A 21,507-nucleotide genomic window follows, 5' to 3' on the forward strand; every position below is an offset into this window, starting at 1 on the left:
GTTTTGGGGGGGTGGGAAATGGTATTTCTAGGAAAGACAAGTAAAACTGACCACAGCAAAAGCAATCTTGCAGAAAAAGGAAATGGAGGGTTTTCTTAATGCTGCCCTCCCATCTGTGTTGGCTGCAGGTCCTAGGAGCTTAGTTATGACTCTGGGTCTGTAGATGGCTGCTTGATTAGTGTACTTTAAAATGTCATCCAGCAGGTGAGAGAAATGAGTTACTGCCCTATGTGAGAGCAGTTCTCCAAAGACCTCTTGATGGTTAAATCGGGTGGGAGTGTGGGAGAAGCAGTTACAGCTTTCCAAAGGAGCTTTAAATCAGGTGAGGTCAGATTCTTCTGGTCCACTGCTTAGCAGCTGCCTCTGCAAAACTTAAAACATTGAGCCACTTCTAGTTTTGCCAGTCAATGTCTTCTGCTCCAACACAGAGCAAAGCTTGGGGGAGTGGCCACATAAGAGATTTCATGCTACTTGGTACCTAGTCCTGAAAGGGGAGAAATGAAGAAGTTTTATTTTCATGTTTCTTGCTCCATCTTGCTGTAAATGGACTATGTAAAACATATGGAAGTGGACTGGGGCTCTATACCTCTTCTACAACTAAGTGAGAAGGGGCAAATGGATCCCCCTGCCTGGCAATGTCTACAAAAAGCCTGTGGTCCCTGGTGTGATCCCTTCTCATGAGCAAGATGCTGCAGGAGAAACACAGGAGGTGAATTTGTAGCAGGTGAGGTCTAGGAGGGAGTTTCTCAGGGTGGCTTGAGGATGGAGCCCAGCCAGAAACCAACTGTGGCTGGTTTGTCTTCACTCTGTTGCGAATGGGGGGAAAGGGAGGAGGATGCTGAAGCGTTGGTACAGAACTGTGTCGCTAAGGACAGAAGTGCTGGCATCACAGCTGTGGGTGGCAGTTGAGCATATAATTTGGGATCAAAAGCCTGAGGCATCACTTCAGGCTCTGCTACTGATCTGCTGAGGAAAAACTCCATCTCCACAGGCCTCAGTTTCCTTATCTGTTAAATTGTGAGAAAGGCCTTGGACTGACACCATCTCCCAAGGGAGACTGCAATGACTTACCTGCATTTGTATAATGTTGTGCAGGGTGGGGAGTCGTGTTCCCCAGAGGGCTGTGCTCCGATCAGGCACAAGCCAGGACTAAGGCTGACCGCCTTTCTCTGCCAGAGATGAACCCAAACCCTTGCGTTCATAGAGCCCTCGCTTCTGAGGGTGAAGAAAGCTCATCATTCACATAACTCCCTACAGCGCCTTATTTACGCCTAACCAATATCTGGCAAACTGGAGCTGGTGACAAAGGAGAGGCTCTGTCTGTCCTAAGCTGGCCTCTCCTTTCTGGTCAAGGGTTTTTACTTGGGGAGGGGTGCGGGGAGGGTGGGCAGGGGAGAATGGGACACGTCAGTTTATACCTCATTTTAGCTGCTGTACCCAAGTTTATTCTTTCTCCTCTGGTAAGAAAGTGACTGTACTTAACAACACCAAGCAAATAGTGAAAATTAAAGCCGTTTCACTTCACTGTCACAATATCTTTCTTTTATTTTTCATTTTTTTTAAGAAACGCACACAAAAACCGTGCAGAGAGTGCTTCAGGCTTGTGTTCTGGTTTATATTACAAAAAAAAAAATTCCTTTCAATATAAAAAAGCATTACAGTAGGGAATACAGGATAAATTAGCTCCACTATCTAATAAAAAGAACATTTACAGTTTTTTTAAAATAGATTTCAAACATTATTTCACACGCAGCCCTTTTCCCAGGCATTCGTGACAGTCATTTGAGCATTAAATAACAGCGGGGAGGCAGGGGTGCCGAGAGGGGCTGTGGGCTCGCAGGCACAGGCTGCTCTCTACTACTTCCATCCAAGGTGCTTGGGCCGTGGTCACAGTGCTACAGCGAAGGAGGCGGCAGCACGGCAGCCCTCTCTGGTCCCCAGCCTGCCCAGAGCTCTCCTGCAAGCAGTGAATCTAGCTTGAGCCCCTGGCCCCAAAATACTCACCAGAGCTGTTAAAAACAAATACAAAAATGCAGTTGCTTCTCCTGCCTACTGTTCTGAAAACTACTGTACAACAGAGGGGGCAGCCACATAACCAAGGGACAAAACCAACAAATTTACATGCTTTGTCATACACCAGGAGTCTGCTTTCTGGGCTTGCTTGCTCACTAAATTCCCCCAGGGGAAATTCCTTTTGCCCGTTACCAACTTCCACAGGTCCTCTCAGACTTCCACGTATCTTTACTGGTATCTCCAGTTCTTGTTTAAAACCTGCTGTCTGGCTGTTGCTGGGGTTTCAAGCTGTGTTCCCAGTGGCACGCAAGCCAGCTGCAGAAAGGATCTGAAGTCTTCATCCAGAAAAGAGCAATGGGGGATCAGACAAGGTAAGAGAGGAGAAACAACTGCGCAAAGGCCAGAATAACAGACAAATAAGAGATCTTTTTGGAGATACAGGGACAACCATTAGGGAAGAGGGAAAGTGAGAAAGCTAAAAACAGACAAAGCAGTGAGTACAGAATTAGGAAAGCCGAAGAGAAATAAGCCTGCAGAGATCCTACTTCAGGCCTGTGTATCACTTCGCACTCTGGCTGCTTTGGTCCGGTTCCCCCAGCACTGACAGTTTTTCCCCCATGCCACTGGTGGCAGAAAAATGCTTTAAGGCTCTTTTTTTCTTTTTCCTTTAGCCACCCACCATGCACAAATCAGGGTATTCGCCTTTCGGGCTCTGACCTGAGACAGCCAGGCTTTTGCTTAATAAACTGAGGAGAAGCAGGAGACCGGGGGAAGCAGTTCTGCTTCTCGCTCACCTCCAGCCAAATTACCATCTCTGCTCATGGTTTTCTTCCTCCCCTGGGAATTGCTCTCCCAGAACAGTCACTGACACCAGCTCCTGAGGCAGAAGCAGAACAGATAAGCTCGCCTTCTGCTCGGCCCATTCCCTGCAAGACTAGTAGATACAACAGATTTTTCCTATCTTAAGCACAGCACCTGCTGTCGGGTACCAATACTGCCGGTTTTTGGCTAGCAAAACTGTTTTCCTTCATTAAACAACAGACCAGAATTTAATGCTGAAATGCCTCATTAAAAGCAGATCCAGAGGGAAATAGTTCAGAAAAGCTTTCCATGAGGTTTAATGCAACATCTGAGGCCGCTCAGCAGCCCCAGCCTCCTATTCCGTTGCTGGAATATGCTGACTGCGGCACAGGGGCAGGGGGCGGGGGGGGGTTACAGCTCTACCTGCCCAAACCCCCTCATGCTGAGCAGCAAATTGTTGTTCTCAAATGAAGCTTGGAAAAGCTCTAATGCCTCCTTCCTGTTCCTCAGTATCCTGATTCCCCAACCTGGACATTTAGCCAGGATCATTGTCTATTACGGACCAGTCTTTCTGCTGCTTTCCTTCCTTCCCTGTACCATGCCACTGGGAGACCTGAGGGGACGCAGCCCCAGTAGTGTAAGGGAACAGCCAGGCAAAGTGCACTTGCTGCTGCCAAACCTGGGCACAAAGGTTACTGCTCGGCTCCTTGCTGCTGCCTTCTGCCCCCTCTCCTTCCTTGCCAGTGGTTACAGCTTTCAGAGGGGCTGGTTTAAGCTCTGAGCCTATAAAATCTGTAAAACGACCTAAGCTAAACAAGAAACCACAGCCCCTTCTGTCCTCCTCCAAGCACAATGAGTTTGGGGTCAGGGAGTGACCAGATGAACAACGAAGGCAACAGAGGCTTCCAGAGGAGAGAAACCAGTGACCTGCCTGGGTCGATAACCACGACCACTGGAGCAGCGGCTGGAGCAGTTTGGCTGCACACTGGGTGCTCTTAGAGCCTGCCTGGGGCCTCAGCAGTTCCATCTTAATCTCTCACCAAGGTCCAGTCCCAGGCACCTTTCTCAAGCTCGCTTCCAAATAATTAAGTAGATGATACATTAGTTAAATGTCAAACTATCTCAAGGGAGGAAACGCTCTCAAATAGCAGGCAGACTAAAACAATTCAGACTTGATGCTTTCGTCATGAGCCCATGGGAGGTTCTCGGGGGAAATCCTCTGAGCAGAAATGATGCCACAGGCACATGTTTCAGGCAAACAGCATGGGAGCAGCTGACAAACCTCAGCCTCCTCCATCCAGCAGCGTGCCTGGAACTCCCCTTAGGACTGGAAAGCATGTAGGAATCCACTGCAAATATTTATGCTAACAGAGCACCACAAAATGGTTTTTGCAAGTATGAAGGGAAAGGCAAAGGCCGACAAGATTTAAACACTATTTCCTTCCCTTCTCAGAAGGCAGCAGTATCAATGATTCTTGACCAGAGCCATTATTTTTCCCAGGAGATTTTTCCCAGCATGGAACCATTTGCTCTCTTTCACAACAAGGAACAGTAAATCTTAGTAAAAACAGAAAAGTAGGCACCAAACTCTTGACCATCAGCCAGCCTTAGCTGAGTCCCATTGCTAAGTAAGACCACGCTGCCCCTGCTTCGGGCTCCAGAGAAAAGCCAGCCTCACTGAAGTGCCGACTCCTCTGACAAGTTTCAGGCGACAGGGGCAAAGCTTCCACTGAAGAATGTGTGTTTTCATTCTGTGGCTGGGCAATAAAGCTGGAATCGTGTGAACGACTACCTACTTCCAAGATGAGCCACCACCACTTGTTTCAAACCCACCTGGACAGTCACAGACTTTGGCCAACCTGTTTCCTCATCCAGCCCCTGCGTGGCGGTTCTTCAGTCCTTTGCCGTCTAAAACATTATAAAGTTGTGAATGGTAGGCACGGCCTTGCAGTAGAGGCAGCTGTGCTCATCCTCCCACTCCCCACCGCCGGCTCCATCAGTCTCTAGTGCAATCAGCTGCGCTGGGCTCCTGCTCCACGGCTGCTGCGGGTGGCTCTGGGCAAGGGTCCGGTGTACAGTGTAGTGCACATCACCTCAAAGTTCCAGCCCCTGAAGTACAATCCTTTTGGTCATTCATATATTACAACCCTCTTTTTTTTCTTTTTATCCCCCCTACCCCATTTTGTTAAAAAAAATAAAGTTTTTTGGGTGTCTTCAGGTTTTGTTTCTTCTGACTTTCCTTCTTTCTTCTGAGTACGTGGGGAACACGGTGGTTCACAAGCCACCTCTTACTGGATCCCTCGAAAGAGACACATGGCAAAGATCATGGCAAACAGCTGGGAAAGGGGGGGAAGAAGAGGGCAAAAACAAAACAGAGAACCACCAGAGTCAGCTGCATCTTCCAGAAGATCAGAAAGCCCTCCCTGGCCCCAGGACCACTCCTGTCACTCCCTCCTGCCCAGCAGTCAGTGGCACAGCGAGGGGGACCCTTCCCACCACCCAGGGGAGGCTGTGGCAAAACATTTTTTTTTTCCCTGAAGGCAATCCCTCCCCTCCTTCCCCTCTTCCCTGAACTGTTTGTGGCTACAGCAGCAGCCTGGCTTCATTCCCAAACCGCCCTTGGTGTCGCAGGGGAACGGGCTCTGCAGTCCCTGCTCTGCACACCATTCCCACTGCCCAGAGCAGGCACAACGGGGCCTTCATGGGGGCTGCTGGGGCTCTGCCCAGCTCCTTCTCCTTTGCACAAGACAGAGCACTGGGGAAAGCACCCAGCCTTGCCCCAGCAATGCTGCAGGGACATCACTTCTGGGCTAATGTCGTGTCTGGTGGAAGCCTGTTCCTCAGAAGCATCACCAAAGAGCCAGACGCTGATGCTGGATAATGGAGATGCTCTGGAGCCAGTACAGTTTCAGGCTCTAAACAGAAGTTTTTAAAGCAAAGGCACAGTTTGAACACATTGACCAAGTGACAGATCAGTCAGCTTGCTGGGGTGCTGCCACAATGAGGGCAGTGACTGTGTGGGGCCCTGGGGCAGGCGGTGGGTCCCCGAAGCCCCCGTGGCCAGCGTGGCAGGGTGCGAGCTCTGCGGCGGGCCCAACACGAGGCGGCACTGCAGGCTTGCGGCACCGCAGGCATGCGGCACCCGTTATTTCCTTGCCTTTTGTGGCGAAGGACCAAGCACCCAGCTCTTTCTAGGCAATTAAAACCACAAGTTGATAACCTGCTCGCACTTTGCAGGAGCAGCTTCCCCGGCAAGGGGGAGCACCTGCCTGTTTGCCTCGCTGCTGGACATCTACCAACACTTGCTTTTCTTCTAGTCACACAACAGTAAGTACCTCAATGGCCAACACTCCGATGGCAAGGGCTCCTGCAAGGTACACGTAGGTCTCGAAGGAGTTCAGGATCACAGTGTAGCAGCCCTAGGAAGGACAAAAGGTGATGAGACACTCCTGAGCAGCACATTGCGTTGTTCTCACAGCACAGCGCTCATTAGTAAAAGAGGTGCTCTCAGATCCAGGCACCACAAGCACGGCTCCCTCTCACCCCCTCACCCAGCTCCACAGCACAGGAGGCAGAGACCCACAGGACAGTGCCAGGGAGGGGAAGGTTTTGCTGTAGTGGCATGGGGGTGGTTCATGCCTGCAACCCCTCACTGACCACGAGGAACCGTGTCTTCTTGCAGGGCAGAGGGGAGCAGCGCAGGAGAGGCACTCCCTCTGCAAAGGGCAGAGACTAAGCACAGAGGAAAGGACCCTCAGGGCGGATGACAGACAGCCCAGGCTGGCTAGGGATAAGGACGATTTATTTAAAGCCAAGGCAGGAGATTCTTGAATCCTCTCTCACAGCCAGCAGCTCTTTCACACCCCAGGACCTTTTCTCTGTGCCTTCACCGAAAGGAGCATGGATGGACACCTGCTGATCTTCTTGGCTATAGGAGAATTAATTTCATTAAGATCTCAGGGCCATGCACTACAGCAATCCTTCCACTTATGCAGCATAGCCACCATCATCTTTAATGTCATTTATTATTGCTTATACAATTAACAGCAGGTAGATCTTCTGCAAAGGTTTCAGGATGTTTCTGGAAATCACCAGCTTATCCTGGCCTCACAGTTCTCCCAGCCTAAAATTCCAACCCACCAGCAAATTTCCGCAAATAGGTCACACAGAAAGAGAAAAGTAGATTGGAGTTTGTCCAACGTAAAAAATAGCTCTCCTCCCCACTGAGCCTATACTTCACACATACACGTTTAATCCCATCCATACTGCTGGGATGTTTCAATCACCTGATTTTTAAATTCCACCCAAAAAGAAAATGTCTGAACTGCAAAGACAGCACATCAGTTACATACTGGTGTCCATGCCAGACCCTGCTCACTGCAAGTGAGACACAACCAGAGGAGAGCAAGGGAGAGCGCAGAGGGGACCCACTCACGAGGTAGATCCAGGGAGTGCAGACCACCGGGGCAGTAACTGAGCTGTTAAAACCATGCTCTTGTCAACATGAAACCGCTCAGCAGCAGCTCTGTTCCGGCCACGTTTCAGCCCAATTTTCAGGGAAAAGCATCCAGCCCAGCAACGAAATGTTTGGGTGCCTGCCAGAACTCCAACCTTAACTCAACTTCCAGCATGCCCCACTCATCTGGCTACAAACAGGGGTGAGCACAAGTGTGGCCAGCACTGTCCTACCAGCATGGTGTCCCAAGAGCCTGACTTTGCTCCAGGAATGCCTGAATTCAGCCATCAGTTGCTTGGGAGCGTCTCTCCCATTTTACAGAAGTGCCTGACTATGCTTGATGACACTTGCTGTGCACGCTGCTTCTGCCACCAACACTCTGTGGTGACAAGGGCTCACAGGAAACCTTCCCTTTCTGTAGAAGTGGTAGGCCTCAGCATCACCACTTAGGGAAAGCTAAATCTGTTATCTGCTTTAATCCTCTTTCTCAAAATGCATTTCTCTTTCCCTCCCTGCTGTTTGTCATCTCTCTCCTCTCTCTCTTTCCCATCTATTCACGGCAATCAGACCTGGCAGAAGCGCTACAGTGCTGTCTGCTATGATCTCTCTCCCAGAGTGCCTTTGCCAACCATTTCCAGCTGCCAGGCAAGGAACAGCTCACACGCCGTTTCCAAGCTCCTTTACTCTCTTTCGCAATCTGCTATCAAGTGCTGAAAAGAGGACCACTGCTTAGTCTGGAGAGAAAAGGAGGCTTGTACATACAGTCAGTACACAGCTCAGTTGGCTTATTAATGCTGAGGTGAACACAGTCAGGAACTTTGCTAGAAAGTTTCTTATACTTCACATCTTGGTGACAATGTAAGGAAACATGACTACACTATCAGTGTCAATGACATTATGCTGAACTGTCTTGTTCCAGTTTAGTATTGGGAAAAATTGCCAAGTCCAGAGGCCTGGCAAAAGAAATGCCCTTTTTCTACTGTAAAGAGTAAAAGAGCAGAGAAATCCATCTTTCCAATACTTCTCTTCCTTGGAAAGCAGACATGGTTTCCTGTGGCTGTTTAACCACCAATCTGGTTGCATATGTTGCTGATGAAGAGTCTTTGTGAACTAAACTGGAGCCACTACCACAGCCAGTAAGAGCCAACTCCATCCCATCCTCGCTGACCTGTGCTGGTTTGCTAATTAACTTCTCAGAGATAGTACTAACCTTCAGAAACACAATAAAACTTGATGTAAATTTCCACCTCACCTCTCAGTCCCTTGCGAAAATCTTCATATTTCTGCTGATACAGCACAACACAGACTTAGCAGTGCACACAATGTAAGGGGATTTTCAAAATCAGACATATGCCATGACTTCAAAAGCTGTCAGCAGAAGTGTAATTAGGATGTGAACTACACTCAGAATGGCATGACCTGCCAGCTTCACTAGCTGCCCGTGACCACCCCAGCCATCGCTCTGCCCGCTGTGAAACTCCTTTTCCTGGCGTTTGGCTTCCCTTACCTGTCGGTTCTGAAACCTCTCGACGCCGTTGAGGCAGGCTTCCTTGTTGACAAACATCCCTTCCCGGCTCTGGAGCTCTCGCTGGCAACAAGCCTCTGGTGTCGCCTTTTCCAAAGAGGAGTACGGAAGATGAGGGATAGATTCAAAATCTTCTGGTCCATTCACTCCACAGCAGGCAAACTAGGGAGAGGCACAGAGAAGAAAGGAAGACAGAACTGACACTTTGCCCTGAAAGCAGATATGAGAAATCTACCAAAGACCTATTCTTGTAGGGATCAAAGCTTTAGTCAAAGCACAGACAAAACAACTGCTGTTTCCAAAGAAGTGGGTTGTGCTTGTACCTTGGAGCTTCTGTTTCATCAAAGCCTTTTTATAAAGTCCCACTGTTCCCATGTCATACCGTAGACTCTAAGGTACCACTGGGAATATTGCCACAAACTACACAGGGCTTTGGAGCACATCCAGAATGACTTGCTTGAGATCACCCAGCAAGTCTGTAAGGGAGCCAGCAGTACAATCCGGGCTCCCAACCGCCTGTTCTCCCCATAGCTAATGGCCAGGATTGCTGCTGTTCAAAGGCACTGCTAGGTGATTCAAGTAAGGTCCCTTTTTAGGATTCAAGTCAGGTCCTTTTTAAGGATTCAAGTCATACTCTGACTCTGTCTCCTTTCAGTCAGCAAAAGGAAATATCTTTATTAAAGTCCTGAATCAGCATGAAGGACAGCAGTCATCTTTTTCTTTTAAGACTAAAATTGACTTTTCATCTGCAGAGCCCAACATCCTACTCCTCCCTCCCGAAGAGATACACCGCTGTGGGCTGTAGTGAGCACTTAGTTCACATGTGTACACACACACACACAGAACTTCTTGTAGTAGGTAAGAACAACTCCAATTCCAATGACACAGTCAATCTGTAACCTGCCTGATTAGGACTGTAATAACAAAGTCAATTTTGATGGCTAATATTTCTATACTGAAAATATATCATTAGGCATACTCCTGCCTAATCTGCCACTAACCAACTCATTTCACAGGAGCAAACAAAAAGCCATCTGTTAGCACCAGTTTTGGCTGCTGTTGGCTGGGAACAGTTTTGAAGTAGCCTGCAAGGTGAAAGGGCCAAGGTAAATGCAGCGATATACAGTCGCAGACAGCACCACGGTTTTCTGTGCCCACTGTTTGAAAGCTGTGGGTACCGAGTCAGGTCAAACACCTCAGGCTTTGGCAAACCACAAAGGCTGACGCAGTCACCAGGACCGATGGCAGCTTGCTTTGAGAAGGACTGGCTGCCAGACGAATTCTCATCTCCCTCCCACCGCCACCGCAAAGCCTGGTGCTATGCTTGATGCGACAGGATGGTTAAAGCAGGCTGACGCCAGGCGAGCTGAGAGTGCAGGCGGAGCACTGTATTGATGGCCGCTGACCATGGGCAGCATGGGACTGGCACGGCGTGACTTACTGTGATCATAACAGAGTTCCAGGTGGAAGAGAAGACATCCGTGTCGTTGTTCCTCAGGTAATGCTTCTTCAGCTCCTTGGTGAAAAACTCTCTGGTCAGCTGAAATGCACAGACAGGTGGAAATGCAAAGGTTACTGCCAACGCCTCTTTCTCAAGCAATTCCCAAAGCTCTCTTTTTGTGAATGCTGGGGGTTGTTTGGTTGTTTTGGTTTTGTTCTTATTTTTGCAAACCTCAGAGGAGAAACATGGGGAAAGCCACTGGTTGAACCGTAACTATATCCAGGGTGAATGGTACTTGTTCAGTATAACTGTTGCTCCTTAAAAATCAGGGACTGAACTATATCTACACCTGGAAGCTAATGTTTGCATTTAAAGGTTGGTTGTTTTTTTAAATATTCAGAGGTATTAGAAAGTGTTTCATAAGTTGAAACAGGACCAAAACAGATTTTAGAAATATCTTCAAATCCACACCCAGATAGTAGCTTAACTTACAATGCTTCATGAGGTCTGTAATCTAAGCATGATTTTCCCCTCACTTTTCATTTTAAACCAGTTACCTTTCTGTTAATGACTAATGCTCTGAATTTACTTCCATGTGTGAGAAAGCAGAATCAAGCTCTAATACCAAACTTTCTGGGAATGAAAAGGAAGTAAAAAAACACGCAATGAATACGAAATGTTCAAGTCAACTTACAAATCAGAAAAAAAGACCATTTCCGTGACAATGCTTTAGATTATCTAAACTGACCCACACACGAAGAAAAAAATCCTCTTTATATTTCCAGTATTTAGACAGTTTAAACAATTTTTCCTAAGGTCAACAATAAAAACTAATGGAATTTCATTTACTCCTGTTTACGTTTCCAGTAAAATAAAAAAAATGAACCAACATTTCTGCTCAGAGTCTCCTTCAAAAAGTTAGACACCTTGAAATTACATTTACTTAGGATCACTCTCTGGAGGACTAGTAAATATACAAACTTAAAAGTCGTCTTAAACCGAATACACCAGTTCAATCATTCTGCCTTTCTGTCACTTCAGGATGAAAACATCAAGGAATGCCCTTTTCAGGTTCCCAATAGGTCTTGACTTGTGTGGTCCCTTCTCTAAAATACCTTGTGATTTGTGACCCACATAGGCAAAATCTCTCTGCCACTACAAAGCCTCAGTGAAAGGGGTTAGACTCAGCTGGATACAGCACTGCTCTAGTATTGCATATTTGCAGGATCTGAAATTAAGCTGCCTGAAAAAGACCCGCTTTTTTTTTTTTCTGTTGTTCATACAGCACTGCAGATGCAGTAACATATAAAGCTAGAAGTTGGTTTCAGGTTCTTGATATGCAACGTGAAATATCGCACATACACATACATATGTATGAGATGTATGTGTGGGCACAAAAGCACGAGCACAAATTTGTTTGTTTCCTTTGTAATTCTCTAACAAAATTTAAGGAAAAAAAAGAGAAGGCTGTGGTGACTCTTTTTAGACCCCAAATACCACTTAATATTGACTTCTCTTTTACAAATACAAACTAAGGTCAAATTTAATGACTAAATCAATACTGGCTAAAACTTTGTCACAAAGACTTGAATGATGTAAGTAGCTCAATCTCACTACCTTTTAATGAGATATGCTGCCAAGTTCCTAAATCACTTTTATGAGACAGAGATTAACTCATTTTTTGCTTCTGAATATTAAAATACTGGAGGATCAGAGAGGACTGCTGTTTTCCTTTGGGAATTTGGTGCACTGAGGGAAGGTCAGGTTAGATGCTGAAACATGTCCTCAGTGTTCTCCTTTCCTTCCCTTTCTCTGTGTACTTTATCCATGCAGCATCCTACCCTGCAGAGACAGCACATTTTTTTGATGCTTGTCTGTTTCTGAAGCGCGGACTTTGAAACTGATATTACTGTTGGTAATAATCCCAGCTGACTGCCTTTGGCGGGGTCTAAAACAAGAGAGTCATTTAAATATAAAGTGAAACCTTTATTTTGACAGCAGCAACCCCAGAGGAAATTGTTCAGAGTTTGTGTGAGATTTTTACGAGACTTGGCCTAAAACAAAGCCTAGTGCTGGAAGGGTAAGTTTGCCAGGAAAATAACTGATTCCATTTTGTTGCTCTTAAACTGCTTGTCCTAAGCATCTGAAGTTCAGAAAAATGTAAAAAAAAAAAAAAAAAAAAATTGCTCAGCAGAAGCATCTTTCTTCTTTTAAAAAATTGCTGACAAAGGAGGATAAAAGTCAGCAAGACAGTCCTACTCACATGCCCACGGCCCCCCTCTCGCTGAAGCTAGTAATGGCACTGATGAGGTCTGGGCACACTGGAGTCCTATGGCAAGAAGGGAGCAAAGGACCTACTAATAAAACTACATCTTCTCACACACTTCTGACAACACAGTTACATCAGCCACAGCCATGAACAATAAAGAGACGTTCAGCTGTGGTTTTTTCTAGCTGTTCTTGGGGGGAATGTCTCTGATACAGAAGAAGCACATGCATGCATATATTTACATGCCAGTGAATGAAGTGGGACTGCTTTGTCATACTGGTTCAAAAAAATAGCTTGGCTGGGACTACTGCAGCCAGATGAAGGGGATTTATGAAAAAGAGGGCATTTCTGCATAACACAGGTGTGCCAGCACTGGCCAGGAGGGTCACAGCCTTCTCATGCAGTGCTGTGTTCAAGAACACTGAATGCTGAGCAAGAAGCTGGCTTCATGGTGCTTGCTTGGAAAACAGGACATACTCCTGTCCATCTGCATCTGCCTGGAGCATCCTAACGTTTCTGATGCAGTAACAGTGCTTGTACTGTAGGTACAGTCACCAGTGCTGCACTTCTCACTTTCACAGTGCCTTCCATCCAAGAGACCTCCAGCTGCTCAACTGGACTGTTCATGTTCTTTAGTTTTTGCCTTATGCCTGAGGAAACAGAGGTATCGGGAACCAAAGTGACTTGTCTGTTAAGTGTCAGAACTGGGGCTAAAAATCCAAACATCCTGACTCTGTCCAGAGCCCTGCCGCTGGACTCACCTGTTCCTGCTTTCTTGCTTGCTAAGACAATTCACTAAGAAAAAGAGTCAAATATCCGTCCAGGGTTTTTCCAATCCAGATCTCTGAACGGCATATAAAGAGTAATTCCTGTACATAAGTCAAATTGCTCTTTCACAGCCTCTCTCTAGTCATGGAAGATGTTATTTTATGGTGCATCTTCTAGATGAAGAAGTGTTCTCCAACCTCCAAAACCTCCTTTATGAAGGAAGAGAAACTCTGGTACTCCCATAGCTGATTAACAACAGTCTTCCTCTTCAGAGACTGCTTTTAAACAGTTCTTTGGGAGAGCAACTGGACTTGCAGTAGCTCACCATCGCTAATACCACTTTCACTAACCCCACCACCACACTCTGCTTCACTGACTCTTCCTCTCATGTCAAATCTCAGCAGAAAACATCTCTTTTCTCCCTTATTTTTGTCTCTTAATTTCTTTCACTCCCTCAGCTATTAATAATTTAACTTTGTTGAGTGTTTGGGAGCTAGTTTGGATGTAAAACACTATACAAGAGAAAGCTGCACTGAACATTATCTGGAAAGCGAACAGATAAGACGTATCTTTCTCTTTTGTCTCATTTTATTCACCCAGTGAGGCCACAGCCATATGGACTGGTGCAATGATCATCACAGGAACCCACTTGGTAAGCTTCCAAGAAATTTAGGTTGCCTAAATGTGCATTTACCACCACATGCCTTGAAAGTAACTCACTTCGCAGGGAAGAGAAAAGCACATCTGAACCTGACCTTAAATTGCTACTGTGAAGAATTCTTCCCAACACGGGGTCACTGAAAGACCACCTCTGTCCCCACGGACATTCTGTCCAGCCATCTAGCCTCACCCTAACCCAAAGATGACAGCAAAATTAGCCACAAATAGTCACCAAGCCAGAGGAGCTACCACCAAAATATATAGCAACAGCAAAACAAGGTTGTTTTTTTTTTTTTTTTCAGAAGAAACCTGAGAACAAACCACAAGAATTTGCAGACTGAGTGTAACTTCTGCACAGAGCCATCTCCAGCTATGTTGGGATCTGACGTTCTTCATTCCTTCCCATTTAAGCCCTTCCTGTCAGTCATTCTGACAGAGTGGGAAGCTGGTGACACAAACAAGGAGACAAGCACAAGAAAGACAGAAGTTTGTTCCCCTTCAAGTTTTATCTCACAAAACACCGCCAGATGCCACAGAAGTCTAGAATAACCACTGTGACCTTATCTTGCAAGGTAACATACCCTCACGTGTCCCACAGCTTCCATGGGAGTGGAAGGTACCAATGCCTTGCCCAGAAGCCAGATGTAAGCAGGCTCCTCATGACTGAGGGACGAGGACACAGCCAGCCCTGCAGTCACCCCGCACGCAGGACTCGCAGTGAGCCTGGCTAGTTTCTTGTACCTTTTACCAGTTTCCCACAGGGAAGGTGGGAAGTGGGAGCCGCCAGCTGCCGGCTGCTCACCCAGCCCCTGCTCACCAGGGACCGCATTCTCTCTCTGTCATGAAGCCTGTACCTGGGTCTGCAGGGCAGTTTCTACGTGTGCGGTCTGCTGCTTGTGCTGAACCAAAGGAATTCTCTAAAAACTCCTAACAGCAGAGCTGTAATGACCAGAACACACCAGACCCCCCATGCTGCAACCTATTTATGGAGCAGTAGCTGTTCCCATGAGGGCACAGTCTTGAAGCCTAAGCTGGACTGGGGCACCCAGTCTGTGTACAGACTGCCGTCCCTTCCCCACTGCCTTCAGATCTGAGGCAAAGACAAAAGACCACCAGCTTATAAAGGCAAAAAAAAAATCCTCTCACTGCCTCCCCCCAAGACCATCCTACTGCACAAACACCACACTGTCTTGCTCTGAGCTTCCCAAGTCTTGATTCTTTGCTTATCAAAAACTTTTTATATGAATAAAATCAAAAGTATGTCATGGCTCAAGAAAATCATCATTATATACGGTCTTTCTATGCTCATGCCTCATTTCTGTCACGTTCAGTACAGGGAACGTGCTGTATGTTCTCCTACTACTGGCAGAGGCCAAATAAACTAAATAAATACTAATAGTCACTAGTGACCACTTCTACTGGCTAATGTTTTTTCACAGCTGTCACTCAGAGTCATATTTCAAAGATGGGCTGACTTGAGAAGCATAGACCTAGTTCAGTGAGATTCTTCTTTGCACATGTGGGAACATGAAAAAAATGGACAAATCTCTTCTGGTTAGATAAACAAATGAGACCGTGCTTACTACTAGTGTAGTAAAACCTTACTACTAGTGTAGGGGAGGGATGATGGCCGTACAATAATATGCATAGCAGCACAGTAGAGAAATGCTACATCATACGAAGCTGTGGAGAGAAGGACCAGAAACTTGTAAGCAAGGTGATGGGCAAGGGATCCATTGATGGGACTCAAAACGGGACATGGGGAGACTTCCTCAGGGCAGGTCAGGAAGGATATCTTACAAGCAGCATTGAGAGGAACGTGGTGAGCACCAGAACATGAAAATTCAAGGAGGAATATGATTAGAAGATGCACAAGAGAGTTCTTGCACCGCAGAGCAAGAATTGGCTCTGTTGGGAAAACAGGAGGTTTCACTACTAATATTAATATCAAACACATGCTATATTGAAAAAAGAAAAGACTTGCTTTTAACCTTAGTGTGACTTTATTATAAAACCTCTCTGATGGAATGTGCAGCTGTTTTGGCTGCAAAAGAATCAGGAAGACTCTAAAAACTTCAGGATTTAAGTAGTCCCCCAGTGTACATCTCCTGTGTACATAAACCATCCACCCTGTTCATGCCAGGTTAGTTAGCATTCACTGCCTTGCTGGCAGTTCTACAGACTGAGGGCAGTAATGAAGCAGGTTTGTCGGTATTTGAAACAAACAGTCACTCTACAAAGGAATCAACCACCATCTAACACCATGCTCTAGCTGGGTACAATCCCACTGGGGTTCAGAGTTTGCCCACCATCGGATACTTACATTTTCTCTGAAGATAAAAGCCAGGATTGCAGCTGAAAGCTCCGCCAGGAAGATTAACAAAATAAACATGAAGAACTGGAAGAGAGAAGATGAAAAAAAAAAAACCACAGACATACCATTAGGTGCGTGCAATAGGTAGTAGGAACATGTGGTTTTGCTAGTCACCAAAGAGATGGAAAAAAAAAAACCCTGAGGAACCTTTTTTTCCCCTGACAATTTAAAAAAACCTATGAGACAGTAACCTGGAACAGGCAGAGCCCCTCTCTGACCACATCACAGGACATGGGAGCTTGCGATGCTTTTGTCTGGTTCTAATGGGTAAACAGGAATAAGGCTACAGGACCCGCAGCATCCCCTGATAAATCTGCACCACGTTAACACAGTAAAGCCTACTTTGACGGAAAAAGTTATACAATTGTGTAGATGCTCGTACAGGGTTAAACTGTCCTGACATATGTGATGTATGCATCACATGTAATACACCTACATATGCACACGCACCCCTCATCACAACATAAACAACGTAAACGATTTTACTGTAATATGATCATGGCTCATGTTGTATGGAAGGAGGGAGTGGGAATATTTACACCTATGACCAAAAATGGACTCTTTTCAGAGTGTTCTGCATTTCAGGACAAAATTAGCCTTGGTTAATATCCCTCTCCACACAATGGAGTTGGACTGAGTTAAGTATTAGCCATGCAGAATCCCTACAGAAAGTTGATATCACACCATCATAAATTTAGTTTGATTATGCAAGTATCATTCATGTCTTGTATAGTATCCAAAGTGTGCATATTCATGTCCTTAAATTAAGGGCACACTGCAGACTTGACAGAAACCAACAGCCAGCAGATTGAGTGGTAGCAAAAGAGAAACAGGCAACCAGTTTGAAGTAAAACCATTACACTTATGTCATCATAATTCTAGGGAAGAGAAACGAAAGTAAACAGAGAGGCACATGGTTGTTCAATTTAAGCTGGAACTGTGTTTTCATCCTGTTGCCCTTGCAACTTTCTGCTGCTTCAGTCTAAAAGTCTGGTCTTCAGCCTCACTAAAGGTATCTTGTTTCTGCGATGTTACAAAGCCTGAGCGATTCACCATGCCTTCACCACCCACCCTACAGAAGTAAATCAGATGCATGTAAGAGGTCTCATCCCCAGAGAGACTGATGTGTTGCTGCGAGGGTGCTGTCCCTGGGACCTTGTCTACCCAGAGCCCTCAGGCACTGTGGAGCGTTTTGTGCCTGGGACAAGCACTGGGACTCCTGCAGGCTCCCACCTCAGACCCTCCTGCCCAGAGGCGGCACAGAAAACTAGTACACAGCTAGAGGTAAAACTCGAATAGAGAGGAAAAGAGTGTTGAAGGGAACACATCTCCCAGGGCAGGAAAGCACTCACTGACATCAAATTGCTCAGGGCTCAGCCTGTCTCTGGGACCAATTCTCAGCTACGTTGATGCCTCATGCTAGTTTGATGCTGCTTCAGTCCATAACAAACAGTCAAGGGAACAGGCAGGGATGTGCCCTCTAACATCCTTAAAAGAACAAATGTTGGTGCTGAGGAACTCCTATGGGAACAGAGCAGAAAGTGGCTAGGCTCACACCCTCTCCGGAATTCACATTTATTTCCATTCTTGGAGACAAAATAAGGGGCTTGAGGAACCATAAGTCTGAATTAGATGGACATTTTTTATATTCTTATAGCCATAAAGAGAAACCATCATTTGAGAGTCAGCCCTTCTAAAATTCAAGGATCCCAAGAATTAGCCCACAGACTCAAAGATGATTTTACAAAACTGAGTGAATGTTTAGAAATGAACTCAGATGTTGGCACCATATAAGAAAAACAGGAGTGAACGGAGAACCCAGTAAGACCACATCACATGGAGAGTAATAAACACGTGGTGCATGTTACCAACGAAGGTGGTTGAAGCAACAAGTAGAAATAAACACAAGAGAAGTCTGGATGTTTTTTTTTGTGTGAGAAGGTTATTGAAGGTCTTTCTGAAACAGAAGGCAAGCAGATGGGGCCAGAAGTACTATTGTGATACCCAAGCAACGATTTATAAACAGTGTCTGAAATGCTGTGCACCGTGCATTTCAGTAATTGAGAGAGAATTCAAACTACCTGCTTGGAATGGACAAAATGTTGTTTTGTTGTCAATTACCAGAGCTGTAAGCGATTTTTCCCCACTGGAAAAGTGCACGCACCACCCTGTCCCATTTGTCTTCCTGCTTCTGCAGTGGAAACAAAAGAGAAGGAGCCTGGGCTCAAATGACAAAACGAGAAGAGTCAGGTGAGCAGGGACTTCAGATGCTAACAGAATGCTGTTGCTTGATTTTGCTGAACTAGTTAACTCTATAATTTATTCTTACTGCTGGAGTTTTCTGTGTGGCTTCTTTTTTTCCTGCTCAGAGGCTGTTTTGTTTTCAATTTCACCACAGGAGGGCAAAGAACAAGTGATGAGAAAGAACGACGCTTTGCAAATTCACATCATCATCCATCAAGGGATCTCAGCATAGTCACTAAGAGGTCTAAGGTGGTGATCAAGTGATTAATCCCATCACCCTGCTAATTGCATTTCATTTACTGATTACTGGGAGACACATGTTCACCCAAGCTCCAGCACAGGTCTGTGCAGAAGTGGAAGCAGCCATTCCCAGATTATCTCTGATAAGCTTCATTATCATTCCCAAACTGATTTACACTTACATTGTGCAGTCTGCATTACAGATTTGTAACAGTTACTGTAGAAAAAACAGGAGCAGCCATTAGGGCTGATGAGAAAAAGAAGATGGATCATTAGTGTTTCAGAACTTGCTCTCATTCCGCATTTTAAGGAGAGTCAAAATCTGCTTATTATGTTTTGCCTCACAAAATTAAATTGATTACTGATATATGAGAGCACTAAACAGCCAACTGGTTAATACATGGGAAACAGCAGCCTCACATTCAAATTCATGCTTGAGACCCAACACTTGAACACGGGTACCCTCCACATCCAAGGTGAACATCCTGAGGAGTGGCGTCTCGCATATTGGTCAAAAACCCTGCCTCAGTTCCTGGTGATGGTTACAGGTTTATCAGAAGTTTCCACAAATCAATGTTTCATGGTTTTTTTTGACAACTCATCTACTGTTCCAGTTTCAGCAACGCTGTTCCAGAAAGAGCAGCAACTGCCTTTAACCCAAAGGACCCACATTTTCATGCTGAAAAGTATCAGGGGCTATTGCATCCATTTTACAAGAGTGCAAAATAGGGCATCTGCACTCAAAACTAAGCCAAATGAAGCTAACACAGGCTGTTCTTGTTGCAAAGCTGAATTCAGTCCTGTGGTGCAATGTTTGCATGCTCACCATACATGCTTTGGATTCTGATTTTTATGGTGTTCTTTTGCAGTCAGAGGGTCTTTAGGACAATCCAGAAGTTATTCAATGTCTGATTTGCAGGCCAACGTTTGTTGCTTTTTGTGAGCCAAGTCCAAATGCTGGAAAATCTAGAAACATTTCACAGCCTTGTGCTTAATGCAACATGTTAGGTTCCACAGTGATGTTTTTTTACTAAAAGACAAGCAGCTTAATGAAAAATAAAAGTCCTTGCAAACACAGAAGCCAGAACCTAGAGAACATGCATTTGTGCATCTCTCTTGTCCCTTCTATCTTCTGTTTACAATTGGACTAAAAGTTTCAGATATACATTATGCATCACTGTGAAATCTCACTCAAGCAGCTCTCTGGCTCATCAATTCTTTAACAACTTTGTAAGTGGACTTGATTTGATCTAGCAACTTCTCCCCAAGTACCACCCCCCCCGAAGCCTAACGCTCTCTGTTTTGCAAGGTGTTCCCAGTCTCTCTGGCATACGTTCATGAATGGTTTGCCTTTTCAGCACCTCAAGGTTACTTCCGTCAGACTTCTGGTTTCACAGATGTTTTATGCATTTTAACATCAGCTGATGTGGCCCCCAAAAAAGCAGAAATTAGCAACATATCTCTTCTCACTTGGTATCAGCACAGATCCTTGTCCAAGTGCTTCACTGCTGTTGGACATGAGATGGCAGGTTGTTTAACAGAGTTGACTTTGATACCAGAAGCCCTGGAGACCTGATCAAAGTGAAACACTAATTCCTCATCCAGTAATTACTTTTAGAGTTTCTCCTAGTTTAGGGCATTACTTCCAGTCCATATATTTCTCACATTCCAAGTACAAAATAAAATAATAATAAAAGTAAATAAATAAAGCAGCAGGGCTCAGAACTATCTCTAAGAGTCAGAAAAGTAATAACCACAAAATTGAGTGCTCTGGAGTATAACTAAAACACCAGGAGGAACATTCAAACCGTGATGTAACTCTGTGATGTTAAATCAGGAAAGAGCACGGCACAGAGAGCACCTTCCTCCAGCCAGGTCCCCAATCTGTATGCCGTGGACATGGTCCAAACTGTAAATATTACTCTCCCATTCACTTACAATCAATACTTCTCATCGAACATAACTTTTAGTTTCTTAACCTGACAGGGACAGGCTTTGAAGTAACCTGAGGCTCATTGGGCCTGATCCTTTGCATTTTATTCAGTTCTTCTAGGCAGATCTCCACGACTTCACAGGTGATACATTCGGTTTTCTGATTTAATTCTGAGATGAGTCACTAGAAATCATACCCACAATGGCTTCCAGAAAAGGGCTCTCATTTGCAGGTTATGAATTCAAGGGGTGGTTGAGCCAAGTGCCAGAGAGAATTTATCTCAGTGAAGCCATGCTCATCTCTAGGAAAAAATGGTTTTGCATTCATGAAGAGGACTTTCCTGTCCTGTTTAATGTTAGAGACAAGCCTCTTTTGCACCATGAAGCAGTTGTGCAAGATACAATCATAACAAACCACCCTAATATTAAGATTTTGAAAAAAAAAAACCAAAAAACACCTCCCTCCCCCCCCCCCCCCCCCCTTCCCAAAAAAAGCCCCAACAGACCCAGAGGGAGAAACAAAACGTCACGTTTGACAAAAATGAAAAATAAAACTAATGATTTTTGTCTCTCAATACATAACTGGTAATGCCTTCCAGTAAGAGATAATGGCTGGAAACCCTGCAGTATCAGGACTTACGGCGGAGGTCCAAAGCGACTTATTTTAGAGGCTAGCTTTTTGTAAATAGTACTTGATGAACACGTGGGATGAAATTTAACCCTACCATTCAGGGGAAAATTTGCCCGAAGATAACAAATCTGTTCATTTTAGGAGCAGAGTAGG

General features: G+C 45.4%; 1 protein-coding gene across 1 annotated transcript in view; it reads right to left on the reverse strand.

The window, feature by feature from the left end:
• Nucleotides 1–1,514: 1,514 nt before the first annotated feature.
• TSPAN18 (tetraspanin 18) overlaps nucleotides 1,515–21,507 on the reverse strand; it is a 126,885-nt gene continuing 106,892 nt past the window's right edge. Inside the window, exons 6-10 of the mRNA XM_082316629.1 lie at nucleotides 16,257–16,331; nucleotides 10,237–10,335; nucleotides 8,778–8,957; nucleotides 6,150–6,233; nucleotides 1,515–5,150 (exon numbers count right to left, since the gene is read on the reverse strand). Coding sequence (XP_082172755.1) covers nucleotides 5,103–5,150; nucleotides 6,150–6,233; nucleotides 8,778–8,957; nucleotides 10,237–10,335; nucleotides 16,257–16,331 — 486 coding nt within the window. The 3' untranslated portion in view covers nucleotides 1,515–5,102. The remainder of the gene's footprint in view (nucleotides 5,151–6,149; nucleotides 6,234–8,777; nucleotides 8,958–10,236; nucleotides 10,336–16,256; nucleotides 16,332–21,507) is intronic.

This window comes from Platalea leucorodia (genome assembly GCF_965183815.1).
Source record: "Platalea leucorodia genome assembly, chromosome: 7".
NCBI lineage: Eukaryota > Metazoa > Chordata > Aves > Pelecaniformes > Threskiornithidae > Platalea > Platalea leucorodia.